Source organism: Carettochelys insculpta, chromosome 5 (genome assembly GCF_033958435.1).
Source record: "Carettochelys insculpta isolate YL-2023 chromosome 5, ASM3395843v1, whole genome shotgun sequence".
In the NCBI taxonomy this organism is placed as follows: Eukaryota; Metazoa; Chordata; order Testudines; family Carettochelyidae; genus Carettochelys; species Carettochelys insculpta.
Genome location: NC_134141.1, coordinates 129,182,969 through 129,210,895, shown reverse-complemented (window position 1 = coordinate 129,210,895; position 27,927 = coordinate 129,182,969). Strand labels below are relative to the sequence as shown.

At 55.9% G+C, this 27,927-nt stretch overlaps 1 protein-coding gene across 1 annotated transcript; it reads right to left on the bottom strand.

Annotated features, from left to right (window-relative positions):
- Window positions 1–2: 2 nt before the first annotated feature.
- Window positions 3–21,315, bottom strand: LOC142013286 (avidin-like). Its single transcript, XM_074994458.1, has 5 exons — window positions 21,104–21,315; window positions 9,960–10,088; window positions 3,020–3,221; window positions 1,952–2,069; window positions 3–1,231 (listed from the first exon to the last, which is right to left on the bottom strand). The coding sequence occupies exons 1-5, from the start codon at window positions 21,170–21,172 to the stop codon at window positions 1,198–1,200; spliced, it is 552 nt and encodes a 183-aa protein (XP_074850559.1). The 5' UTR covers window positions 21,173–21,315; the 3' UTR covers window positions 3–1,197.
- Between the last annotated feature and the right edge of the window lie 6,612 nt (window positions 21,316–27,927).

Here is a 27,927-nt window from a genome sequence, read left to right as displayed (position 1 = left end):
AATAAAAGAAGAAAGAAAAGGTTTAGAGTAAAATCATTAAAGATATCAAATTACATACATCATTCACAAAGTTCTTGCTGCAGGGGCTTAGCTGAGATGGAATAAACTGCTGTATAAAGGTCTCTGGAAATCATTCTTCATTGGGATGGGTCATCGTTTCTTCTGGGCCCAAGTTCATAGCAAAAATCCTCCTGAAGTGGTGAGCTGGAGTGAAGCCGAAGACAGAGCCCTTGTTATATCATTGCCTATGTGGAGAGAATTCCACTGTTCTTGGGCGTATGGAAGGATGCCCGAGATGGAGTGTGTCAAAGGAGCAGGTTACCTGTCCATGTCCTTCTTAAGGCAATCACCCATTGCACCTCTGCTGGGCTGAACAGCCACACCAGTGTTCCTCAGATGTGGGTTGGACCCTGAAAATATTCTGTGTCTGCCAAGTATGGATTCATTTAACTAGTAACCCTCTCACACTGGGTTGCCTCCTGTCGAGGTCTGCCAGAAGCAAACATGGTGTGATGTGGGGCCGGGGGTGGGGGTGGGTGCGAGTGTGGGCGACAGGCTGAGCAGCTCACACAGGCTGCAAAGGACCCCTTGCTGGCTGTAACCTGAGCTCTCTGTCCTGAACCAACAGCTGGGAGGAGCCCGGCTGGGTTTGAATTAGAGGCGGGCAGTGGGGGTGGGGGGTGGGGGGCTGAAGGCTGGGGAGTAACAAAGATAGGCCGGGACCTGAGCCTGGGGCTCCAGGCCTGGGGTTCCCTTGGGGGGAATCTCCTCCCCCACAACATGGATCAGACAGAACGCCTCTGGTTGCTGTGCTGACAAGTCTGTACCACCCTACATCTCTGTCACCGAATAAACCTTCTCCTCCACCTGCTGAGTGGGAGTCACTTCTGGCTGCAGACGGGGTGCAGTGCTGGGGGACCCCGAACCCCATTACATACAAGTCTGGAGCCAATACTCTTAACTTCACATATACAGGTGATACAAGCACGTGAGCAGTAAAACAGAATCAGTGAATGACCAGGTTTCAATAGCCACCTCAATAGCTGCGCTTTGCACAAGATGTGGTGCAAGCCTATAACGGTGATTGTAACAATGATTGCCAAGTTCATCTAATCATCCATTAACATCCCAAGTTAGAACACCGTAAAGGGAACACTGCTGCGCACCATCGCTCCTCACGTATTCGCCCACGTTCCGTCACTTGGCCCTGGTGAAAATGTTGGTGCCGACCCTGCAGGAAGCACACGACTGGGTTACTGGCCCAGCACCAACCGCGCTCGGAGCTGTCCCACACCCCGGGGTGTGAGGAGGGGCCGAAGCACCAGGTGCGTTCATTTGAGGAGAGAAGCCCAGAAGTGGCAGCCCATCTCCAGGGCGCCTGGGCTGGGCACTGAGCACTGCTGTCTGGGGAACTCCACCTCACTGGGGACTCAGCAGCCCATCCAGGGGCAGGTAGGGGGCAATTCCTACAGATGCCACCTCACTGGGACACCCAGTCTGGGGGGAAGCATGGCTGGGGGCACCGTCCATTGGCACGGCCTCAGAGCCACCCAGCAGCACCCGGGGAGGGGGCTCCACATCACTTTGGTACTCAGCAGGGCCCTTGGGAGAGGGACCAGCCAGCAGCCACCGACTGAAAGGTCCTTTTGTGTCCCCCAGGGCAGGCAGCCTCCCCAGGCTCACACTACGAGTAGCCAGGCAGCACTGGCTGAGAAAGGCCAGGCACCTGCGCCAGGCACCTCCTCAGCTGTGTCAGGCTGTGCGTTGTGTGTGGCACAACACAGCACTGTGTGTTAAAGGCACTACCAGCTCGATGAGGCTTCTCCCCATCCCCAGCAGCCCAGCACAACAAATGTCTCTGCTTCCCGGGGCTGAGAATAAGGGTCCTGAGCAGGGAGGGGACCAAGACTTGCAGCTCCTTCACACCCGGACACTCTGTCCTATCACTCACCTGGTCCCCTTCCAGTTATCTGGCCCCTTGACTTTCTCTCGCAGCAACCACATGGTTCTCAGAACTTCCTCCCCGTTGCTGTCCCCAAAGCACTGGCCGGTGAAGACGGCAGTTGAGTCTGCCAGGCAATGAAGCAGGAGTTAGAGCGAAAGTCAGAGCCGCTCTCTGCGAACTCCACAGCACGTGTGGCCCCAGACAGGGCCAAAAGCAGCTCAAGGGCTAAATGAGAGCTGCCGCTGAAGCCTTGTCAGTACAGCCCAGCCCTGCAGCTGGAGCCAGCGAAGGCGTCCCTGTGCCAGCAGACTAGGCTAGCATGGTGTGCCTCACCACAGTATCCAAGCCCCTGTAATTCTACGAGCCATGCGAGCGCCAGCTGTCCTCTACCATTCTCCCGGGGGAGATGCGAAGAAGGGCTTGTTCTGGCAGGCTGGGGTTCAAACACACCCGTGGCTCTGCATTACACTGCTGAAGGCGGGTCCCAGAAACACGCCTGGCCTGGGAGCGGAAGATGAGAAGGTCAGGGATGGGCCTTGGTACCTGGGGAGATTCTCCCCCAGCTGCGGCTGGCCCTGGAGAGTGGGTCGTGTCCCACATGAAGAGCATTACCCTGGCACGGCACGGCACGGCACGGCACTGGCTGCATGACCTCCCCAAGCAGAGCACACAGGCTGGCACAAGGGCTTTTTAATGGGGCAGCTGCCTCTGCCTGGGGGATTTGCCAGCCTGGCTGTGTTGGTCAGGGCGTGGGGTGAGAGACGCAGCCAGGTGCACAGAACAGGTTGGACTGCAGGGAGGGGCTGATGGCTGGGGGTTGTGCCTGCTCCCTGCATGCTTGCTGTTGCTGGTAAGAGCAGGGCAAGGGCTGGGGCCAAGAGCCCCACAAACAGGAGGAAGGGAGGCCGGGAGAGAAGCCGCTGATGCACAGGAGTCGGAGGTGGTGCCAGGCAGAGGGCAGCAAGGGACGAAGGAGCAACGAGGGGGATGGGAAAGGGGTTACAGACTGACCCAGGAAGAAACCAATTCCCCTCCCTGCCCCGCACCAGATGCTGGAGCCACTGGGCTTCTTACCTGGGAAGCTGACAGTGAAGCCAAATGTCGGCTCCCCCTTCTCACCGAAATGCTGGGACCCGTAGAGGGGTGCTGGTGGGATGGGCCTCCCCGTGCTCGACACGGCTGTGTGGTACTCGCCAGAGAAGCTGCCATCCTTGCCCATCTGCTGCACATGCATCGCAGAGCCTAGGTCGTTCTTCCACAGACCAGCCAGGGTGCACTGTGTGGAAACCACCTTGTATGAGAAGCCATTTCACATCCCTTACTCCTGCACGCACACAAGAGCCTGCACTTTCCTCGACCTGTTTGGGAATGGCAGGGAGGATGAGCTCTATGGAATGCGTTAATGGACTGTTCGGAGTTGAGGCTCCGGCTCCCCGGTACCTGTTTCTCTTTGAGAAGTGATTTACGATTCTCTAACTAATTGCCTCTGACACTGGGCGTTGTTTGTGTAAGGGTATAAAATACCAGAGTTAGCTGCATCAAGCAGCCTTGCTGGGCCTGGTTTTACTAGTGGGAGAGGGGAGAGGCTGGTGGGGAGGAGGGTCTATGAGCAGCAGGCTGTACTGCCGGGCCAGAGCTCCAGCTGCGGCTGGTGCCTGCAGAGCCAGGAAGGCAGGATCGAGGTGGCCAGCTAGGCTATTCATAAAGCTCATTATTTCTGGGGGCTCATGTCATCAGAACACCTGGTGTGGGTGGTGCTGCAAGCCCAGGACCAGGTCTGTTCTGTGCTTTGAGCTTTGCTCTCTCAATAGGGTTCTGAGGGTACCACTGACAGGGCCCATTCAGGGCGAATTGCTCAGAGACAGGGCTACTTACTGCCCTGGACTGGGGGTCCTCCACTACAAGGCACCAACCAGCCATGCAGAGCACCTGGGCAGAAAGTCCCCAGGCAATCTGCATTGACTGGTGTTAACTGAATGCCGTGTGTTTGCCAGAGACTGTCTGGATAGATTAACCATTTTCTCTAGTTCTTGGCAAGGTCAGCTAAGACATACAGAAATATTGGTTCAACCACTGTCCCACGTTTGCACCAAATCTCATGCAAAGTGGGCCAAGGGAGGTGTCTATTGAAAGCTGACGATTTGCTGGTTCTGTTTGTGCTGCTCATACACTTGTCCACGCAGGACTCTAGCGGCCATGACCGACATGGTGGCCTGAACATTCGCTGCAAAGTTCCTCAGCTGTGCATTGGCACCACTTGAGATGCGTTGTCAGCAAAGTGCTGCAATTCACCTGACGAGGAACCTTTTCCCTGTAGGTTGCCGCGCCTCCAGCTGAGGGTCTCTCAGAAGCCACCATTTGAAATGCAAGTACGCACCAATACTCGTAAATTCAAATACAGAAATGACACCTGCATATGAGCAGCATGAAGAGAATCAGCAAATCATCTGATTTCTTTAGACACCTCATGTGGCCTACTTGGCACAAAATTTGGTGCAAACCTAGAATAATAGTTGTAACATTGTTTTGTATGTTCACCTCAGAATCAAATAAGATCTCACAGGCCCTCAGTTCCCCCCATACTTAAATAACTCCTCAGAGCTTTAGTCCTGACAGACGTAGATTATCCCCGGAGGTTGTTAGCTGCCTTTGTTAATTTTTTATTACTTCTAACATGGAGTGATTGCTGTCTCCTTCCTCTTTTCCCGTTGTTAGATACACACGGTGTATCTATTTCCAAACATTGCCTCAGCTTCACCACTTCAGTGGTCTGAGCTCTCAGCAGGAGCCACCTCTTCAGCAGTGGTGATGCCATCACTTACTGCCCAGCTAATAATGCTTACTTAACCCCTCGTTTTCACTCACATTTTTGGTCTAACTTTTGGGCACTTTTCCAATAAATGTGACTAAAATTTCCATCAGCATTTGGAACGTAGCCCCTTTGTAGCACCAAGTCCGTCAATGACTGCGGGGGACTGGCCTCTGCCCGGGGGCCCCAGGGCCAGGCCTGCAGTGAGTTGGGCTCTACTGTACACACCAGGCTGCCAGCACACGCCCAGGTGGTGCAGCCTGCTCCCAGAGTTAGGCGTGATGAAATGAAGATGGTCTCCAGGGCTGTGAGGAGGGGGACAGACCAGCAAGGAGGCTGTAAGGAAGGGGGCCATGTGCCCATGAGCACTAGGACTCAGTCCCTATGCTGCTTGGGGGCTTTGTGGGCAGGCACAGAGGGAGCATCTTCTTACGCAGTGACACTGCTCCCTGGTGTCCTGCCCCCTCCCTGTCCGCCCGCCTGCAGGGAGGCATTCCTCTGGCCGGACACAGCTCTCAGCAACCAGCCTTGTAAACACCTCTCTCCCTGTGTGGCCCTCCCACCCGGCTGCTCCTCAGCACAGGGCTGCATGAGGACCCTGTGCCGCCAGCAGCCCTGTGCCCCAGGCAGGAGCCTGGTCTCAGGGAACTGAGGTCAGCTGCTGGGCAGTTAGCCAGCGTATCAGTCCAGCTGGCTCTGTGTGGAGAGCAGACACCTGCGCAGCCAGCACTAAACACGCAGCACTGCGGAGCGAGCCGGGGCAATCAGGAGGTGCGCTGCCTGCCGGGGGCCCGTATCCGAGACGTGACACAGGCGTTGTCGAAGACCATCAGGCCCTCTGACTACTATCCCCTGCTTCTCATCCATGTGGGCACTAATGATACTGCGAGGTGTGACTCTGAGCAGGCCAAGAGTGACTTCAGGGCTCTGGGGTCAGGGGTGAAGGAGTTTGGGGTGCAGGTGGTATTCTCCTCAATCCTGCCTGTCAGTGGTAGGGGCCCAGGCAGAGACAGGTGCATCCTAGAGGTGAATGCCTGGCTGCGTGGATGGTGTCGCCAGGAAGGCCTTGGCTTCCTTGACCACGGGATGCTATTCCAGGAAGGACTGCTGGGCAGAGATGGTGTTCACCTTCGAGGAGGGGAAAGACCGTATCTGGACACAGACTGGCTAACCTAGTGAGGAGGGCTTTAAACTAGGTTCAATGGGGGCAGGGGAGCAAAGCCCCCAGGTAAGTGGAGAACATGGAAACCTGGGTGAAGGGTCAGAAATGGCAGGCAGCATGGGCAACAATGTCAGAGTAAAAAGAGGGCCAGGGCAAAACAGGGAGGCAAGATCAAATCAATATCTTAGATGCCTGTATACAAATGGAAGTAGTATGGGTAATAAGCAGGAAGAACTGGAAGTGCTTGTAAATAAATACAACTATGACATCGTTGGCATCACAGAAACTTGGTGGGATAATACGCATGATTGGAATGTTGGTACTGAAGGCTACAGCCTGCTTAGGATGGACAGACAGGGAAGAAAGGGGGGAAGGTGTTGCCTTATATATTAAAAATGTACACACTTGGACAGAGGTGGAGATGGACGTAGGAGATGGACGTGTTGAGAGTCTCTGGGTTAGACTAAGAGGGGTAAAAAACAAGGGTGATGTTTTGATAGGCGTCTACTACAGGCCGCCTAGCCAGGTGGAAGAGGTGGATGAGACTTTTTTTAAACAACTAACAAAGTCAAGCAGGACCCCAGATTTGGTGGTGATGGGGAACTTCAACTATCCAGATATATGTTGGGAAACTAATACAGCAGGGCACAGACTATCCAGTAAGTTCTTGGATTGTATTGGAGACAATTTTTTATTCCAAAAGGTTGAAAAAGCTACCGGGGGGAAGCTGTTTTAGATTTGACTTTAACAAATAGGGAGGAATTGGTAGAGAACTTGAAGGTGGAAGGCAGCTTGGGTGAAAGTGATCCCGAAATCATAGAGTTCACAATCCTAAGGAAGGGTAGAACAGAAAACAGCCGAATAGAGATAGTGGATTTCAGGAGGGCAGATTTTGGTAAACTCAGAGAGCTAGTAGGTAAGACCCCATGGGAAGCAAAGCTGAGGGGAAAAACAGCTGAGGAGAGTTGGCAGTTTTTCAAACAGACATTATTAAGGGCCCAAAAGCAAGCTATCCCGCTGTGTAGGAAAGATAGAAAATATGGAAAAAGACCGCCTTGGCTTAACCACGAGATCTTGCACGATCTCAAAATAAAAAAGGAATTGTATAAAAAATGGAAGCAAGGAAAAATTACAAAGGATGAATATAGGCAAACAACACAAGGATGCAGGAGAAAGATTAGAAAAGCTAAGGCACAAAATGAGCTCAAACGAGCTACAGGCATAAAGGGAAACAAGAAGGCTTTTTATAAATATATTAGAAACAAGAGGAAGACCAGGGACAGGGTAGGGCCATTGCTCAGTGAGGAGGGAGAAACAGTAACAAGGAACTTGGAAATGGCAGAGATGCTCAATGACTTCTTTGTTTCGGTCTTCACTGAGAAGTCTGATGAAAGAGTGCCCAGCATAGTGAATGCTAGTGGGAAAGGGGTAGGGTTAGAATATAAAATAAAAAAAAGAACAAGTTAAAAATCACTTAGGAAAATTAGATGTCTGCAAGTCACCAGGGCCTGATGAAATGCATCCTAGAATACTCAAGGAGCTGATAGAGGAGGTATCTGAGCCTTTATCTATCATCTTTGGAAAATCATGGGAGACAGGAGAGATTCCAGAAGACTGGAAAAGGGCAAATATAGTGCCCATCTATAAAAAGGGAAATAAGAATAACCCATGAAACTACAGGCCAGTCAGCTTAACTTCAGTTCCAGGAAAGATAATGGAGCAGGTAATTAAAGAAATCATCTGCAAGTGCTTGGAAGGTGGTAAGGTACTAGGGAACAGCCAGCATGGATTTGTAAAGAATAAATCTTGTCAAACTAATCTGATAGCTTTCTTTGATAGGATAACAAGCCTTGTGGATAGGGGAGAAGCGGTAGATGTGGTATACCTAGACTTTAGTAAAGCACTTGGTATGGTTTTGCATGATATTCTTATCAATAAACTAGGCAAATACAACTTAGATGTGACTACCAAAAGGTGGGTGCAAAACTGGCTGGATAACCGTGCTCACAGAGTAGTTATTAATGGGTCTCAATCCTGCTGGAAAGGTATAACAAGTGGGGTTCCACAGGGGTCTGTATTGGGACCAGTTCTGTTCAATATCTTCATCAATGACTTAGATATTGGCATAGACAGTACACTTATTAAGTTTGCAGATGATACCAAGCTGGGAGGGGTTGCAACTGCTCTGGAGGATAGGGTCAAAATTCAAAATGATCTGGACACATTGGAGAAAAGGTCTGCGGTAAACACGATGAAGTTGAATAAGAACAAATGCAAAGTGCTCCACTTGGGAAGGAGCAATCAGTTTCACACATACAGAATGGGGAGAGAGCGTCTAGGAATGATTACAGCAGAAAGGGATCTAGGGGTTACAGTGGACCACAAGCTAAATATGAGTCAACAGTGTGATGCTGTTGCAAAAAAAGCAAACATGATTCTGGGATGCATTAACAGGTGTGTTGTGAACAAGACACGAGGAGTCATTCTTTCGCTCTACTCTGCACTGGTTAGGCCTCAGCTGGAGTATTGTGTCCAGTTCTGGGCACTGCAGTTCAAAAAAGATGTGGAGAAACTAGAGAGGGTCCAGAGAAGAGTGACAAGAATGATAAAAGGTCTAGAGAATGTGACCTATGAAGAAAGGCTGAAAGAATTGGGCTTGTTTTGTTTGGAAAAGAGAAGATTGAGGGGAGACATGATAGCGGTTTTCAGGTATCTAAAAGGGAGTCATAAAGAGGAAGGAGAAAACTTGTTCTTGGCCTTTGAGGATAGAACAAGAGGCAACGGGCTTAAACTGCAGCAAGGGAGGTTTAAGTTGGATATTAGGAAAAAGTTCGTAACTGTCAGGGTGGTCGAACAGTGGAATAAATTGTCAAAGGAGGTTGTGGAATCTCCATCGCTGGAGATATTTAAGAACAGGTTAGATAGATGTCTATCAGGGATGGTTTAGATAGTACTTGGTCCTGCCATTGGGTCCCTTCCAGTCCTAGTGTTCTATGATTCTATGAATTTCAGCTCCGCTCTCTATGGCCCCAGTGTGAGACAAGAGCAGGCTGGTCTCAAGGTGTGCGGTAACATCACTCTGCCCCATCAGCAAACCTGGGCTTCCACGTGGTCCCCTCAGGCCTTTCTTGCCTCAGCTGAGTCACATTTTGGGCCTGCAGCTCCCTCCCTCCTCTGCATGGTCCTTCTGGACCCTTCCTGTAGCATCTGGACATGAGAAGCTGCTTGCTACGCACATGGCCAAACTGAATCCATGGCCAGCAGGAGCAAGGAACCCAGGGGAGAGCCTCTGAAGGACGGGTCTGGATTCATCACTGTGACTTTACCGGATTTATAAATGAAATACGAAACCATTTCTGTGACCACGAGATTATGTTTGCCCCAAAACCTCCTGTGCGTTACAGACACCCCTGCAAACATAACTGCCCACAGGCAGCGTCGAACCGCCGGAGCTTCGTGCAGGCACCTCTGCGGTTTGAGCTAACAGCCACCTGGCATGCGGGTTACACAAGTACCTGACAAGCTCCACACAACCAGCCCTGGGCTGCCCAGGCCAGGGGCACAGCTACCGCCCAAGTGTAAGTGGGGGGACACTGGAGCCGTGGGAAGGAAGACCCTGCTGTTGTGCCTGGCTCTGCCCAGCAAGACCCAGGCTTTGAGGAGCTCCTCGTGGTCCCTGCTCGAGCCTGGAAGCTCGGAAGCTATATTAAGCACTTTTTTCTATTGGTCACTAGGGCTGGCACATTATCACTGCCAAGCCTGGCTTCCCTCTGTCTCCCATGCGGCTGCCAGGAGACAGCTCCCAGGAGCATGAATCTGTCTGGAGCCTCCCCCCATGCAAACAGCTCCCCCAACAGAATCGTTTCAGCAGGACAAACAGTTGTGCAGAGCCTGGCTGCGGCTGGGGCTGGGAAAGGCCAGCCAGGATTTCGGCCTCCATGGTTCCTGCAAAGCCTCCAGCTACCCTGACACCAGGGTTTCCTGTGACACAGCTGGGTGCCAGAGACAGCCAGGCCAGCAGTGGTGTAGAGGCTGGGCATTACCTGGCTTTTTGCTGCTTGCCTTCGCTGACCGAGGACCGGTTCATATCTTGGTTGTGTTAGGTTGGTGGCTCTCTCCTCCTCCGAGTGTTTCTTTCCCTCTGTGACAGTTTTATCTTCTTGGCAAAGCAGCTGTTAAAGAAATCAGAAAAGACCAGCTGCCTTCCTGGGCAGACACCCTGCAAACCCAGCTAGCACCCAGTCCCACTGCTCTGAAAATGCCACTTGGTGCCCAGACCACGCCCCCTTCCCCACAGCCTATATTTTGCCCATAGAGTTTAAGGGCAGAAGGGTTCTGCCAGAGGACACAGGCAGCTGCTCCGCCGCATCACCCACTAAACTCAGCAATGGAAATGAGAGCAGAGTCCTGCAGCCGCAGGAGACCAGGCTGTGCCATGTCACAGGCAGAGACCTGGATGCACGGAGAGGCACCAAGCCCCAGGCCCCCGCAGAGCAGGAGCTGATGAAGAGAGAGCTTCCCAGGTGATGCTGGCCAGTGACCCGACCCGCACCCACACACTGCAGAGAAAAGAGACACCCCCTCTCCAGGGTCCCTGCCAGGCTGACCTGCGGGAAATGCCTCCACACCTCCGAGTTTGGGAGCAGGAACCAGCTAGCCGAGCCCCCGAGAGAGATGGCTTGATGCCAGTTCTGAGCCCTGCCCCCCTGTCCAGGGTCCTGCCTCCAGCCACGACCATCTGTGAGGCTTCAGAGGGAGGATATAAAAAGGAACACGCCCGACTAAACAGGGCCAGGGATGCTCAGGCTGGAGGCTGAGCCCCAGGCAGGAGTTAAAGGACAGAAAAGGGGCTTCAGATTGGCAGGAATTACTCGGTCGTGCTTGTGATGATCTGGCAAGCATGAGAGTTAAGAACAAGAGAACAGACCCAGTGAGTCAGACCACAGGTCCACCCAGCCCAGTCTCCTGTCTTCAGTCACTGGCCAATGCCAGGTACCTCAGAGGGAGTGAACAGAACTGGGAACCATTGAATGATCCCTCCCCTGTCCCTTTCCCAGCTTCTGACAAGCAGAGGCCAGGGACGTTGCCCCTGCCCAGCCTGGCTAACAGCCATTGACCAACCTATCTGCCATGAATGTATCTAGTTCTCGTTTGAACCCTCATAAAGTCCTGCTCTTCACAACAGCCTCTGGCCAGGACTTCCACGGATGCTTGCGCATTGTGTGAAGGATGTTTGTACCACTAGGCCTGCTGATTTGAGCCCATTGCACTGAAAAGCCGGCTGGGTCAAGGGATTCCACGAGTTGCTGAAGATTTTCAAGCTTGTCATAAAACATTCCAAGGGTGAAATCCCTGTGTGTGTGTGCAGCTCCCAGGTGAGCAGAGCAGGTCTTTGCCCAGGAGGGAGGCCGGGCTGGGACAGGCACTGAGGATGGGCAGGCCAGGCTGTGTTCCACAGCTGGGCCAGGCCAACATGAGGGAGGGCCCCTGCTGCCCCCAGCCTGAGCCTCCGCAGAGTAACACTTCTTCTCTTGTGGATTCCCGCACAGATCCTAGGCAGCCGCCGCACTCGGACCCTGCCCACCTCAGACCCCCAGACGGTAAAGAGGGGCTGAGCGTGGTGCCGAGCCCTCCTCGCGAGGCAGGTCCCGCTCCTTGGCTGGGAGCACAATCAGCTGGGCTCTCAGGGATGGAAACCTGTCAAAATCTGCTTTCCTGTCACTGAATCACAGGAGTTCATGCATGCGGGTCACTCTGCTCCCGGGACCCCAAATCTCCAGCACTTTCCCCATTGCTCCTGCAGCTCCGCCCTGAACCCTGAAATCCCCAGCGCTGTCTCCTCTGCTCCTGCAGCTCTGTCCTGCACCCCCATGTTTCCAACACTGTCTCCTCTGCTACTGCAGCTCCGCCCTGAACCCTGAAATCCCCAGCACTGTCCCCTCTGCTCCTGCAGCTCTGTCCTGCACCCCCATGTTTCCAACACTGTCTCCTCTGCTACTGCAGCTCTGTCCTGCACCCCCATGTTTCCAACACTGTCTCCTCTGCTCCTGCAGCTCTGCCCTGTACCCCACATCCCCAGCATTGTCCCCTCTGCTCCTGCAGCTCTGCCCTGTACCCCACATCCCCAGCATTGTCCCCTCTGCTCCTGCAGCTCTGCCCTGTACCCCACATCCCCAGCACTGTCCCCTCTGCTCCTGCAGCTTTGCCCTGCACCCTGAAATCCCCAGCACTGTCCCCTCTCCCCTGCGACCCTCCCTGCAGCTCTGCCCTGCACCCCCATGTCCCCAGCACTGTCCCCTCTGCTCCTGCAGCTCTGCCCTGCACCCCCAAATCCCCAGCACTGTCTCCTCTGCTCCTGCAGCTCTGTCCTGCACCCCCATGTTTCCAACACTGTCTCCTCTGCTCCTGCAGCTCTGTCCTGCACCCCCATGTTTCCAACACTGTCTCCTCTGCTACTGCAGCTCTGCCCTGTACCCCACATCCCCAGCATTGTCCCCTCTGCTCCTGCAGCTCTGCCCTGCACCCCCAAATCCCCAGCACTGTCCCCTCTCCCCTGCGACCCTCCCCGCAGCTCTGCCCTGCACCCCCATGTCCCCAGCACTGTCCCCTCTGCTCCTGCAGCTCTGCCCTGCACCCCCAAATCCCCAGCACTGTCCCCTCTCCCCTGCGACCCTCCCCGCAGCTCTGCCCTGCACCCCACATCCCCAGCACTGTCCCCTCTGCTCCTGCAGCTCTGCCCTGTACCCCCACATCCCCAGCACTGTCCCCTCTGCTCCTGCAGCTCTGCCCTGCACCCCCACATCCCCAGCACTGTCCCCTCTGCTCCTGCAGCTCTGCCCTGTACCCCCACGTCCCCAGCACTGTCTCCTCTGCTCCTGCAGCTCTGCCCTGCACCCTGAAATCCCCAGCACTGTCCCCTCTCCCCTGCGACCCTCCCCGCAGCTCTGCCCTGTACCCCCACGTCCCCAGCACTGTCCCCTCTGCTCCTGCAGCTCTGCCCTGTACCCCCACGTCCCCAGCACTGTCCCCTCTGCTCCTGCAGCTCTGCCCTGCACCCCCACATCCCCAGCACTGTCCCCTCTCCCCCATGACCTTCCCTGCAGCTCTGCCCTCCTGCAGCTCGTTCTCAGCCTCCCTGAGTGTCAGCGCAGTGCCTGAGTCCCCTGTCTCTTGCTTCCCCTGAGGGCACCAGCCCAAACCAGAAGCCTCCTGACTGCCCCCAGAGAGTGGAAGAACCCAGCACCTGCCCCTCCAACACAGCTGCCTCCTTCTCCAGAGGCTGCACCTGAAGCCTCTTCCAATCATGACCCCCGACTGCCAGGAGGGTCTCCCTGCCCAGGCAAAGCCCCATTAAATGGGGACCCATGTCACTGAGGTTTTGTCTACGCTGCACAGCAAAGCCTGGCCAGAGCAGCTGACTTGGACTCATGGCACTCAGTGCTAAAAATAGCACTGTGGGTGGTCAGCCTTGGGCTGGCACCTGGGCTCAGACCAGCTCCCACCTGTCACATGAATGGATTTCGATCTTGGACATGGAAGCCATTTTATATGCCCAGCTTATCTATTAGCACCAAATATTGTGCCGGGTAAGGGTGGGGGGGGGCACGTGAGGTGTCTGAGGAAAGCTGAGGATGCACTGAATTTGTGTGTGCTACTTGCGTGTCTGTGCTGTGTGTGTAGGTAGAGTTGTGGGTTTTAGCTCTGTAGCTGTTTTAGCAATAAGAAGTCCTGTGGCACCTTATAGACTAACAGATATTTTGGAGCATCAGCTTTCGTGGGCAAAGACCCACTTCATCAGATGCATGAGTGGGGGGTGGTGCTTTCAGAGGGGTATTTAAAAAGTGGGGTCCCAGTAAGAGGGAGGCCAGAGCTGACGAGCTCTATTCAGCAAGGTGGAAATGCTCCCTTATCAGTAGTATGTATCAAAAGAGTAAAAAACAAGTCAGATCAGACAGGGGGATGTGGGCCTTCGTCAGTGTCTAATGGGGCGCTGTTAACACCCAGAGCAGAGACGCTGTCTCTGTAAGCCGTGAGCCACTCCCAGTCTGCTCTGGGTATTAATAGCTCCCCATAATATCACTGGCTGCATCAATAACTGTAACCGATGTATGTAAAGTACTGCTTTAACAATTTTTCTCTCTAACCCTGGTCTTTCTTGCTTTGTAAATAACCTGTAGATGTTTAGATGTAAAAGCTTTGGGCAAGCCTGGTTTTTTTGGGTAAGATCCAAGTATATACTGACCAGGGACTGCGGCTGGACCCTTTGGGGCCTGGAAGAATCTGTGTGGATTGGGCGAAATAGGTTTAATAACCTCTCACCTGAGTTTGGGGGTTGTTGGTTTGGGCTGGTGCAGTGGCTGGGAGGTCTGTGGGTTTCTTGTGTGGCTTCTGGCTGGCCAGTGGGGCTGGCAGAGGTACTTTTGGGGGTGGCTGGATTTGCCTTAAAGAGAAGGAAATCCCAGCCTGGGGCTGTAAGTGGCCCAGTTCTAAGCAAAGCTACACTGGATTGATTTCCTGAACTGTGCCCAGACACCGTGTCCTATCACACTGCCCCTGCCCTGTGGGGTCTCAGAGCCCACTTCCTGCTCAAACGTGTACTCAAGTTGTTTTAAGCCCTGCCACCTGAGCCCCACGAGTCAGCTGACCTGGGCCCCCCCCAGTCCTGCTGGAGCTCTGCTCACAGTGTAGCACAGCTACGTGAAACTAACCGCATGTAACAACCCCGAGCTAGCGCCCACCCACCTCGGCCCCTTACACTATCCCAGAGCCAGCCCCCTGCCGCCAGCCCCCTCGGACCCTCGCCCTTCCCCAGAGCCATAGCTCAGAGCCAGCCCCCTGCCCACAGCCCCCTCGGACCCTCACTTCCCCAGAGTCATACCTCAGAGCCAGCCCCCTGCCCACAGCCCCCGTGGACCCTCACCCTTCCCCAGAGCCATAGCTCAGAGCCAGCCCCCTGCCCACAGCCCCCTCGGACCCTCACTTCCCCAGAGCCATAGCTCACAGCCAGCCCCCTGCCGCCAGCCCCCTCGGACCCTCGCCCTTCCCCAGAGCCATAGCTCAGAGCCAGCCCCCTGCCCACAGCCCCCTCGGACCCTCACTTCCCCAGAGCCATACCTCAGAGCCAGCCCCCTGCCCACAGCCCCCTCGGACCCTCACTTCCCCAGAGCCATACCTCAGAGCCAGCCCCCTGCCCACAGCCCCCTCGGACCCTCACTTCCCCAGAGCCATAGCTCACAGCCAGCCCCCTGCCCACAGCCCCCTCGGACCCTCGCCCTTCCCCAGAGCCATAGCTCACAGCCAGCCCCCTGCCCACAGCCCCCTCGGACCCTCGCCCTTCCCCAGAGCCATAGCTCACAGCCAGCCCCCTGCCCACAGCCCCCTCGGACCCTCGCCCTTCCCCAGAGCCATAGCTCAGAGCCAGCCCCCTGCCCACAGCCCCCTCGGACCCTCACTTCCCCAGAGCCATAGCTCAGAGCCAGCCCCCTGCCGCCAGCCCCCTCGGACCCTCGCCCTTCCCCAGAGCCATAGCTCAGAGCCAGCCCCCTGCCGCCAGCCCCCTCGGACCCTCGCCCTTCCCCAGAGCCATAGCTCAGAGCCAGCCCCCTGCCCACAGCCCCCTCGGACCCTCGCCCTTCCCCAGAGCCATAGCTCACAGCCAGCCCCCTGCCGCCAGCCCCCTCGGACCCTCGCCCTTCCCCAGAGCCATAGCTCAGAGCCAGCCCCCTGCCGCCAGCCCCCTCGGACCCTCGCCCTTCCCCAGAGCCATAGCTCAGAGCCAGCCCCCTGCCGCCAGCCCCCTCGGACCCTCGCCCTTCCCCAGAGCCATAGCTCAGAGCCAGCCCCCTGCCCACAGCCCCCTCGGACCCTCGCCCTTCCCCAGAGCCATAGCTCAGAGCCAGCCCCCTGCCCACAGCCCCCTCGGACCCTCGCCCTTCCCCAGACCCATACCTCAGAGCCAGCCCCCTGCCCACAGCCCCCTCGGACCCTCACTTCCCCAGAGCCATACCTCAGAGCCAGCCCCCTGCCCACAGCCCCCGTGGACCCTCACCCTTCCCCAGAGCCATAGCTCAGAGCCAGCCCTCTGCCCCCAGCCCCCTCAGACCCTCACCCTTCCCCAGACCCATAGCTCACAGCCAGCCCCCTGCCGCCAGCCCCCTCGGACCCTCACTTCCCCAGAGCCATAGCTCAGAGCCAGCCCCCTGCCCACAGCCCCCTCGGACCCTCGCCCTTCCCCAGAGCCATAGCTCACAGCCAGCCCCCTGCCGCCAGCCCCCTCGGACCCTCACTTCCCCAGAGCCATAGCTCAGAGCCAGCCCCCTGCCCACAGCCCCCTCGGACCCTCGCCCTTCCCCAGAGCCATAGCTCAGAGCCAGCCCCCTGCCACCAGCCCCCTCGGACCCTCGCCCTTCCCCAGAGCCATAGCTCAGAGCCAGCCCCCTGCCCACAGCCCCCTCGGACCCTCGCCCTTCCCCAGAGCCATAGCTCAGAGCCAGCCCCCTGCCCACAGCCCCCTCGGACCCTCGCCCTTCCCCAGACCCATACCTCAGAGCCAGCCCCCTGCCCACAGCCCCCTCGGACCCTCACTTCCCCAGAGCCATACCTCAGAGCCAGCCCCCTGCCCACAGCCCCCTCGGACCCTCACTTCCCCAGAGCCATAGCTCACAGCCAGCCCCCTGCCCACAGCCCCCTCGGACCCTCGCCCTTCCCCAGAGCCATAGCTCACAGCCAGCCCCCTGCCCACAGCCCCCTCGGACCCTCGCCCTTCCCCAGAGCCATAGCTCACAGCCAGCCCCCTGCCCACAGCCCCCTCGGACCCTCGCCCTTCCCCAGACCCATACCTCAGAGCCAGCCCCCTGCCCACAGCCCCCTCGGACCCTCACTTCCCCAGAGCCATAGCTCAGAGCCAGCCCCCTGCCGCCAGCCCCCTCGGACCCTCGCCCTTCCCCAGAGCCATAGCTCAGAGCCAGCCCCCTGCCGCCAGCCCCCTCGGACCCTCGCCCTTCCCCAGAGCCATAGCTCAGAGCCAGCCCCCTGCCCACAGCCCCCTCGGACCCTCACCCTTCCCCAGAGCCATAGCTCACAGCCAGCCCCCTGCCGCCAGCCCCCTCGGACCCTCGCCCTTCCCCAGAGCCATAGCTCAGAGCCAGCCCCCTGCCGCCAGCCCCCTCGGACCCTCGCCCTTCCCCAGAGCCATAGCTCAGAGCCAGCCCCCTGCCGCCAGCCCCCTCGGACCCTCGCCCTTCCCCAGAGCCATAGCTCAGAGCCAGCCCCCTGCCCACAGCCCCCTCGGACCCTCGCCCTTCCCCAGAGCCATAGCTCAGAGCCAGCCCCCTGCCGCCAGCCCCCTCGGACCCTCGCCCTTCCCCAGAGCCATAGCTCAGAGCCAGCCCCCTGCCCACAGCCCCCTCGGACCCTCGCCCTTCCCCAGACCCATACCTCAGAGCCAGCCCCCTGCCCACAGCCCCCTCGGACCCTCACTTCCCCAGAGCCATACCTCAGAGCCAGCCCCCTGCCCACAGCCCCCGTGGACCCTCACCCTTCCCCAGAGCCATAGCTCAGAGCCAGCCCTCTGCCCCCAGCCCCCTCAGACCCTCACCCTTCCCCAGACCCATAGCTCACAGCCAGCCCCCTGCCGCCAGCCCCCTCGGACCCTCACTTCCCCAGAGCCATAGCTCAGAGCCAGCCCCCTGCCCACAGCCCCCTCGGACCCTCGCCCTTCCCCAGAGCCATAGCTCACAGCCAGCCCCCTGCCCACAGCCCCCTCGGACCCTCACTTCCCCAGAGCCATAGCTCAGAGCCAGCCCCCTGCCCACAGCCCCCTCGGACCCTCGCCCTTCCCCAGAGCCATAGCTCACAGCCAGCCCCCTGCCACCAGCCCCCTCGGACCCTCGCCCTTCCCCAGAGCCATAGCTCAGAGCCAGCCCCCTGCCCACAGCCCCCTCGGACCCTCGCCCTTCCCCAGAGCCATAGCTCAGAGCCAGCCCCCTGCCCACAGCCCCCTCGGACCCTCACTTCCCCAGAGCCATAGCTCAGAGCCAGCCCCCTGCCCACAGCCCCCTCGGACCCTCACTTCCCCAGAGCCATAGCTCAGAGCCAGTCCCCAACCCCCAGCCCCCCCGGACCCTCGCCCTTCCCCAGAGCCATAGCTCAGAGCCAGCCTGTGATGGAGTGGGGGATACCTGTGTGTGTGTGTGTGGCTCACAGAAGGTGTGGGGCTCCTGTTGAGGGTAACCCTGACAACCAGGTAACACCTTTGTACTGCAGACAAAGGAGGAGGTGGAGCCTGAGAGGTTTGAATTGGAACTGAGAGTTGGAAGCAGTGAGTCTGGGCTGAGGGAGAGAGAGACCAAGGAGGGGGCCAGGCCCCGGCTCTGGGGGCCCCTCGAGGCCTCCTGTCCCCAACATGAATTGGACTGGCTGTCTCTGCCTGCTGTACTGACTCCTCTATACGATGCTGTGTCCTGTCGGCTAATAAACCCGCTGTTCTCCTGCTGAGTGAGCGTCACTCCTGCCTGCGACGGGGTGCAGAGCTTGGGGGACCCCAGAACCCCATCACACAGCCCCCTGCCCACAGCCCCCTTGGACCCTCGCCCTTCCCCAGAGCCATAGCTCAGAGCCAGCCCCCTGCCCCCAGCCCCCCCCCCGGACACTCCCCTTCCCCAGAGCCATAGCTCAGAGCCAGCCCCCTGCCCCCAGCCCCCGTGGACCCTCGCCCTTCCCCAGAGCCATAGCTCAGAGCCAGCCCCCTGCCCACAGCCCCCTCGGACCCTCACCCTTCCCCAGAGCCATAGCTCAGAGCCAGCCCCCTGCCCACAGCCCCCTCGGACCCTCGCCCTTCCCCAGACCCATACCTCAGAGCCAGCCCCCTGCCCACAGCCCCCTCGGACCCTCACTTCCCCAGAGCCATACCTCAGAGCCAGCCCCCTGCCCACAGCCCCCGTGGACCCTCACCCTTCCCCAGAGCCATAGCTCAGAGCCAGCCCTCTGCCCCCAGCCCCCTCAGACCCTCACCCTTCCCCAGACCCATAGCTCACAGCCAGCCCCCTGCCGCCAGCCCCCTCGGACCCTCACTTCCCCAGAGCCATAGCTCAGAGCCAGCCCCCTGCCCACAGCCCCCTCGGACCCTCGCCCTTCCCCAGAGCCATAGCTCAAAGCCAGCCCCCTGCCGCCAGCCCCCTCGGACCCTCACTTCCCCAGAGCCATAGCTCAGAGCCAGCCCCCTGCCCACAGCCCCCTCGGACCCTCGCCCTTCCCCAGAGCCATAGCTCACAGCCAGCCCCCTGCCACCAGCCCCCTCGGACCCTCGCCCTTCCCCAGAGCCATAGCTCAGAGCCAGCCCCCTGCCCACAGCCCCCTCGGACCCTCGCCCTTCCCCAGAGCCATAGCTCAGAGCCAGCCCCCTGCCCACAGCCCCCTCGGACCCTCACTTCCCCAGAGCCATAGCTCAGAGCCAGTCCCCAACCCCCAGCCCCCCCGGACCCTCACCCTTCCCCATAGCCACAGCTCAGAGCCAGCCCCCTGCCCACAGCTCCCTCGGACCCTCACTTCCCCAGAGCCACAGCTCAGAGCCAGCCCCCTGCCCACAGCCCCCCCCGGACACTTCCCTTCCCCAGAGCCATAGCTCAGAGCCAGCCCCCTGCCCACAGCCCCCTTGGACCCTCGCCCTTCCCCAGAGCCATAGCTCAGAGCCAGCCCCCTGCCCCCAGCCCCCCCCCCGGACACTCCCCTTCCCCAGAGCCATAGCTCAGAGCCAGCCCCCTGCCCCCAGCCCCCGTGGACCCTCGCCCTTCCCCAGAGCCATAGCTCAGAGCCAGCCCCCTGCCCACAGCCCCCTCGGACCCTCGCCCTTCCCCAGAGCCATAGCTCAGAGCCAGCCCCCTGCCCACAGCCCCCTCGGACCCTCACACTTCCCCAGAGCCATAGCTCAGAGCCAGCCCCCTGCCGCCAGCCCCCTCGGACCCTCACCCTTCCCCAGAGCCATAGCTCAGAGCCAGCCCTCTGCCCACAGCCCCCTCGGACCCTCACCCTTCCCCAGAGCCATAGCTCAGAGCCAGCCCCCTGCCGCCAGCCCCCCCCGGACACTCCCCTTCCCCAGAGCCATAGCTCAGAGCCAGCCCCCTGCTCCCAGCCCCCTCGGACCCTCGCCCTTCCCAGAGCCACAGCTCAGAGCCAGCCCCCTGCCCCCAGCCCCCCCCGGACACTCCCCTTCCCCAGAGCCATAGCTCAGAGCCAGCCCCCTGCTCCCAGCCCCCCCCGGACACTCCCCTTCCCCAGAGCCATAGCTCAGAGCCAGCCCCCTGCCCACAGCCCCCTCGGACCCTCGCCCTTCCCAGAGCCACAGCTCAGAGCCAGCCCCCTGCCCCCAGCCCCCCCCGGACACTTCCCTTCCCCAGAGCCATAGCTCAGAGCCAGCCCCCTGCCCACAGCCCCCCCCCGGACACTCCCCTTCCCCAGAGCCATAGCTCAGAGCCAGCCCCCTGCCCCCAGCCCCCCCCGGACACTTCCCTTCCCCAGAGCCATAGCTCAGAGCCAGCCCCCTGCCCACAGCCCCCTCGGACCCTCACCCTGCCCCAGAGCCATAGCTCAGAGCCAGCCCCCTGCCCCCAGCCCCCTCGGACCCTCACCCTGCCCCAGAGCCATAGCTCAGAGCCAGCCCCCTGCCCCCAGCCCCCTCGGACCCTCGCCCTTCCCCAGAGCCATAGCTCAGAGCCAGCCCCCTGCCCCCAGCCCCCTCGGACCCTCACCCTTCCCCAGAGCCATAGCTCAGAGCCAGCCCCCTGCCCCCAGCCCCCTCGGACCCTCGCCCTTCCCCAGAGCCATAGCTCAGAGCCAGCCCCCTGCCCCCAACCCTCTCGGACCCTCACCCTTCCCAGAGCCATAGCTCAGAGCCAGCCCCCTGCCCCCAACCCTCTTGGACCCTCACCCTTCCCCAGACCCATACCTCAGAGCCAGCCTCCTGCTCCCAGCCCCCCCCCGGACACTCCCCTTCCCCAGACCCATACCTCAGAGCCAGCCTCCTGCTCCCAGCCCCCCCCCGGACACTCCCCTTCCCCAGAGCCATAGCTCAGAGCCAGCCCCCTGCCCCCAGCCCCCCCCGGACACTCCCCTTCCCCAGAGCCATAGCTCAGAGCCAGCCCCCTGCCCACAGCCCCCTCGGACCCTCACCCTGCCCCAGCCAATTCCAAACCTTCTGCCCTGAAAAAGCCCCCACGGATGCCAGGCCCACAGCCAAGGAGAAGCTGATTTTCTTGATCATCTCTGAAGTAGAAGTTGGCAGCAAGTATCAGATGTGCTTCTGTCGCTGGTGAGCTGCCTTTACAGTGCTGAGTCCCACATCCGAGATGCAGCTCTCAGCTGTGTACTTGGATCTGGGCGTTACTCATGCTGAGAACAGCTGCACCTTGGGAGGGCAAATTTCCTCCTTTGTTCCCAGAAACAGCTGATTTTCCAGTAACAGGCAGCCTTTGGGTAAAAGTGAAACGGAAAGTGAAAGGGAAAGGGGAAGTGACCATGGGATGCGGGGGCGGGGGGTTGGCAGGCTTGTATGTAACCCTTCTGCCAAACAGATTTGCCAGCAACAAGGGCCAACAGTGCCTGAACTGGAGGTGCTGAGGGAGGCAGAGGGGTGCATAGATGAGGCTTTCCAGGACACTGTAGAATAGTCCCACCTCCCATCAGCCCCTGTGCTGTCCAGGAGGGTGAAAGACTCAGGGAAGAACATTCAATGGGAGCAGAAAGAATCCATCCCATAGATGGGACCCTCCTTCCAGATGATGCTGTGGTACCTCTCGCACTGAGGATACCTCTCCCGGGGAGGGAACTCCAGTCCTTTGGAAAAGGCAGGTGTTAGTAATGGGGGAGTGGATCATTAGAAACATAGACAGCTGGGTTTGTGGTGACCGGGAGAACTGTACGGATTGAGTTGCCTGCCTGGTGCGAAGGTTCCAGATTTCTCAAGACAGCTGGACAGACTAGTGTGTAGTGCCAGGGAGGAGCCAGTGATCGTGGCACCTGTGGGTACCAACGACACAGGGAAGAGTAGGAGAGAGGTTCTGGAGGCCAAATTTAGGCTGCTAGGAAAGAGACTGGAATCCAGGACCTCTACGGTGGCATTCTCAGAAACGCTCCCAGTTCCACACACAGGGCTGGGCAGGGCAGTAAGACAGAACTTCAGAGTCTCAGTGCATGGATGAGACGATGGTGTAGGGAGGAGGGGTTTATTCATTAGGAACTGGTGAAACTTCTGGGAGAGGGGAACCTATACAGGAAGGATGGACTCCATCAGCCAAAAGGGACCCACACTGCTGGCACTCACCATTAAAAAGTTCATAGAGCACTTTTTATATGAAGGGCTGGGGGAAAGTCGATGGGTGCAGAGGAGCACACGGATTGGACAAAGACAGCTCTTGGGGGCGGGGGCTATTAATAGGGATTCTCTATGTTCTAGTAAGGAAGAGAAGATTGGAGATGATAAAATATGGGTAAGATCAGATGAGAAACAATCAAATGCAAGAATCTAACACATTGGGAAATAGATAAATAGTGACAAATTCTTGAAGAGCTTATACACAAATGCTAGAAATTTAAATACTAAGATGGGTGAACTAAAGTGCCTTGTATTTGAGGAGGACATTGATGTAACAGGCATCACAGAACTTGGTGGAATGAGGACAATCATTGGGACACAGTCATACCAGGGTACAAAATATATCAGAAGGACACAACAGGTGGTGCTGGTGGGGGGGTGGCATTACAGCAGAAAGAAAATGTAGAATCAAATGAAGTAAAAATCCAAAATGTTCTGTAGAAGGTCTGGATAGGATAGAAATCCATGGATAGAAATTCCATGTTCTAATCACAAGAATATAGCAGTAGAGATATATTACAGACCACCTGACCAGGATAGTGATAGCGAGTATGTCATGCTGAGGGAGATTAGAGAGGCAATCAAGATACAATACTCAATAATAATGATAAAATGATTTCAATGATCGCCATGTTGATTGGTTACACATCATCGTAGGACTAGATGCAGAGATAAAATTTCTCGGTACTGTGGATGACTGCCCCTCGGAGCAGCTGGTTCTGGAATCCACAAAAGGAGAGGCAGCTCTCGACTGAGTCCTGAGTGGAGTGTAGGGTCTGGTCCAAGAAGATATAAATATAACTGGATCACTTGGAAATAGTGACCACGATGTAATAAAATTTGACATCACTGTGGTGGGGAAACACCTCAGCAGCCCAACACTGCAGCATTTAATTTCAGAAAATGAGGAAGTTAGTTAAACAGAAATTAAAAGGTATAGTGACTAACGTGAAATCCTTGAAAGCTGCGTGGAACCTTTTCAAAGACACCAAAATAAAGGTCCAACTTAAATCTATACCCCAAATTAAAAAACCCAGTTAGAGAACCAAGTCAGTGCCACCACAGCTTACCCAAGTAACGGAAGCGGTGAGAAGAAAAAGGCACCCATTAAAAAGTGGAAGTTAAATCCCAGTGAGGAAGATAGAAAGGAGCATAAACCGTGTCAGGTGTGAAAGCGTAACAAGACAAGACAGAAAGCAGTTCGAAGAACAGCTAGCCAATGACTAAAAAAAAAAAAAAGCAATAGGGACTAGGCAGAACTGGGAGGCGAAACCAAATCAATATCTTAGATGCCCGTACACCCATCCCTCGTTTAAATAGTACTTTAGTTACGAGTACTCGCTAAAACAAGGGACATGTATACCCCCTATGTTCACTAAATGAGTGAACTTCCTCCACTAATATGAACAAGCCATGGGTCCCAGGCCGGGAAGTGAGGAGACCTGCACCCCCCGCAGCAATCCCAAACTGCCCCCAGCCTTAGAACCCCCCTGCAGCCCCAAACTTCCCTCAGTCTTAGACACCCCCCACATCCCTAAACCGCCCCCAGTCTTAGATCTGCCACTACGCCCCACCACAGCCCTAAATGGCCCCAGCCTTAGCCTTGCCTCCTCCTGCAGCCTCTTCACTGGGGCTGCTAGGCTGGATGGCTTCCCCAGACCTCTTGCTCCCAGTAGGTAACAGTCATTAAAACCAATTAACTCAAGTGTTAAGTTTTCAGCACCTAGGCACAAGGTAATTGCTACCGCTAGTAATAGATATTTGCCTGAGGCAGCAGGGTTAAGACACTGCCAATGGCTTCAACAGCCACACACAGCTCAGAACTGCCCAGCTGGTGGTCTTTAACAAACCTAATGGTGATGCATGTTTGGGTCCTGACCCATAGGCTGGGAATCCCTGCTCTACATACATGCATTATGTCCTATTTCTGGTATCAAACTTTTCAAATACATCAGAAAAGTACCTAAACTCAGCTGTAACAGAGAGATAGCCGGGTTAGTCTATATACTATCAAAACAAAAAAGCAGTCCAGCAGCACTTCAAAGACTAACAAAATAATTTATTAGGTGATGAGCTTTTGTGGGACAGACCCACTTCTTCAGACCATAGCCGTACCAGAACAGACTCAATATTTAAGGCACAGAGAACCAAAAATAGTTATCAAGGTGGACAAATCAGAAAAATTGTAATCAAGGTGAGCAAATCAGAAGAGAAGAGGAGTGGGAGGAGTCGGGGAGTCAAGAGTCAGATAAAACAAAGTATATAAAAGAGTTCTTATAATGGCCCAGGTAATTGGCATCCCATTTCAAACCATGTGTTAATGTGTCAAATTTGAATACAAAAGAGAGCTCGACACTCTCTCTTTGTAGGCGATTCTTAAAGTCACTTTTCAGTAAAACACAGACTCTCAGGTCATTAACAGAATGGCGCACTCCATCAAAGTGCCGGCTGACAGGGTTGTGAGTTAAGAGCTTTTTGATGTCTGTTTTTTGTCCATTTATTCTTTGCCAAAGCACGTTTACTCTTTGCTCCATATATAAAGCATCTGGGCATTGTTGGCACACGATGGCCTATATGATGTTAGCTGAGGAACATGAGAATGTGCCCGTGATTCTGTGAGTAACCTGGTTAGGTCCAGTGATGGTATCTCCAGAATAGATATGTGGACAAAGCTGGCAGTGGGCTTTGTTGCAAGGAAAAGTTCCAGGACTGGTGTTCCTGCGGTATGGACTGTGGCTGTTGGTGAGAATCCTCATAAGGTTGGGAGGTTGTCTGTAGGAGAGAACAGACCTGTCACCTGGGACCTGCTGGAGTGTGGCATCCTGATTAAGGACAGGTTGTAGGTCATTCAACAATGGGCACGTTTCATAAACAGGGAGTAGCTAATTCAGGATACCTCGGTATCCCAAAATAGCACTGCACTGCAGACACAGTCTGCGAGACTAATGCAGCTCAATCTACTCAGGTTAACACACGGAAGGTTATAAGGAGTTACGATCACAGTCTACAGTGTGGCAGGGCCAGGGTGGAGGCCCTCTCAGAGGGAGCCCAAGCAAGCAGAAGAGCTGGCGGAGCACCAGCAGGGCAATCACAGGCAGCTGGGCGGGAGATGGCTCAGCCTAACTGTGGCCAGCTGACTACATGACTGGTCTATCAGAGGCCTTTAAAAGCCCTTCACACGGGGGAGGGCAGGGAAAGCGTGTGAGCGGCCAGAGGCAAGGAGACCAGAGTAGAGGGAGAGAGCAGGTCTGTGAGGAGCAGAGGGTCAGGAACACCAGAACCAGCGGGGGGTTAGGTGCTTCAGCAGCGAGTGTGTGAACTTCCTAACCCTGGGCTCAACCATAGGCTGGGAAGAACAGGTCACCAGCCCGATCAGATCCAGAGGGGGGACTCGCTGATTCTGCAGCCTGGAGAAGGTACCAGGGGAATCGTCCAGGGAAGTGGCCCAGGGAGCAGAACTGCTGTGCTAAGGGCTAGGGGAGTCAGCCCTCCACACTAGCAGTCGCATGGGGTCCTGGGCAGGAGCCTGCAATGAGTGGGTGGGGACTGGGTTCCCCCAGACCACCCCTCACCCCAATGAGGGCAACTGGGCCCTTAAAGTGGGACCAGTGAACTGAACAGAGGTCTGGAGCCCATGAACAAGACTGACTTTGTCACAACACCCATAAATTTGCAGAAAAGATGAAATAAAATTACCCTTGAACACCAAAGGCCCTACTCATCTCTTGCTTACAGCATTACTGCTAAAACACTCCACAATGGCGCTTGGGCATTTTGCAACACTGTCACACCGTTGACCAATATTTAGTCTGTGATCCAATATGACCCTCAGATCCCTTTCTGAGGTGCTTCTCCCATTGTGCATGTGTGCAACTGATTGGTCCTTCGTAAGTGAAATATTTTGTACTTCTCAGTAAATTTTGAACCCATTTATCTCAGACCCTTTTCCCATGTCATTTTGAATTATAACCTTATTGCCCAAAGCAGCTGCAACCCTTCCCAGCTTGGTGTGATGTGTAATCTTTATAGGGGCGCTCTCCTGGCCATCAGCTACATCACTGAGGAGAGAAGGCAAACTGGACAAAAGGGCAAAGAGACCTTGCAGGCATGTCTACAACAGCTGACTCTCTGAAACTTGGTGTCAGATTGGGTGGCCAGAAAGGATGGACAACATTAAGTGTCTCAGAAAAAAGGAATTTAGCACCCAGATCATTTGTGACAGACTGACAAGGTGTGCTGTGACTGGATTTTTACACTGGAGGCCATTTTATGTGTCCACTGTATCTATCGGCCCCAAATATTGTGCTGGGGAGTTGTGTGAGGTATCTAATGAAAGCTGATGATTCTCTGAATCTGTGTATAAAAACAACAAGAACTCCTATGGCACCTTATAGAATCATAGAACACTAGGACCGGAAAGGACCTCGAGAGGTCATTGAGTCCAGCCCCCTGCCCTCATGGCAGGACCAAGTACTGTCTAGACCATCCCTGACAGACATTTATCTAACCTGTTCTTAAATATCTCCAGAGATGGAGATTCCACAACCTCCCTTGGCAACTTATTCCACTGTTTGACCACCCTGACAGTTAGGAACTTTTTCCTAATGTACAACCTAAACCTCCCTTGCTGCAGTTTAAGCCCGTTGCCTCTTGGTCTATCCTCAGAGGCCAAGAACAAGCTTTCTCCCTCCTCCTTATGACACCCTTTTAGATACCTGAAAACCACTATCATGTTGCCCCTCAATCTTCTCTTTTCCAAACTAAACAAGCCCAATTCTTTCAGCCTTTCTTCATAGGTCACATTCTCTAGACCTTTAAGCATTCTTCTTGCTCTTTTCTGGACCCTTTCCAATTTCTCCACATCTTTATTGAACTGCAGTGCCCAGAACTGGACACAATACTCCAACTGAGGCCTAACCAGTGCAGAGTAGAGCGGAAGCATGACTTCTTGTGTCTTGTTCACAACACACCTGTTAATGCATCCCAGAATCATGTTTGCTTTTTTTGCAACAGCATCACATTGTTGACTCATATTTAGCTTGTGGTCCACTATAACCCCTAGATCCCTTTCTGCTGTAATCATTCCTAGACGCTCTCTCCCCATTCTGTATGTGTGAAACTGATTGCTCCTTCCCAAGTGGAGCACTTTGCATTTGTTCTTATTCAACTTCATCGTGTTTACCGCAGACCTTTTCTCCAATGTGTCCAGATCATTTTGAATTTTGACCCTATCCTCCAGAGCAGTTGCAACCCCTCCCAGCTTGGTATCACCTGCAAACTTAGTAAGTGTACTGTCTATGCCAATATCTAAGTCATTGATGAAGATATTGAACAGAACTGGTCCCAATACAGACCCCTGTGGAACCCCACTTGTTATACCTTTCCAGCAGGATTGAGACCCATTAATAACTACTCTGTGTGCATGGTTATCCAGCCAGTTTTGCACCCACTTTTGGTAGTCACATCTAAGTTGTATTTGCCTAGTTTATTGATAAGAATATCATGTGAGACCGTACCAAATGCCTTACTAAAATCTAGGTATACCACATCCTCTGCTTCTCCCTTATCCACAAGTCTCGTCATCCTATCAAAGAAAGCCATCAGATTGGTTTGACATCATTTGTTCTTTGCAAATCCATGCTGGC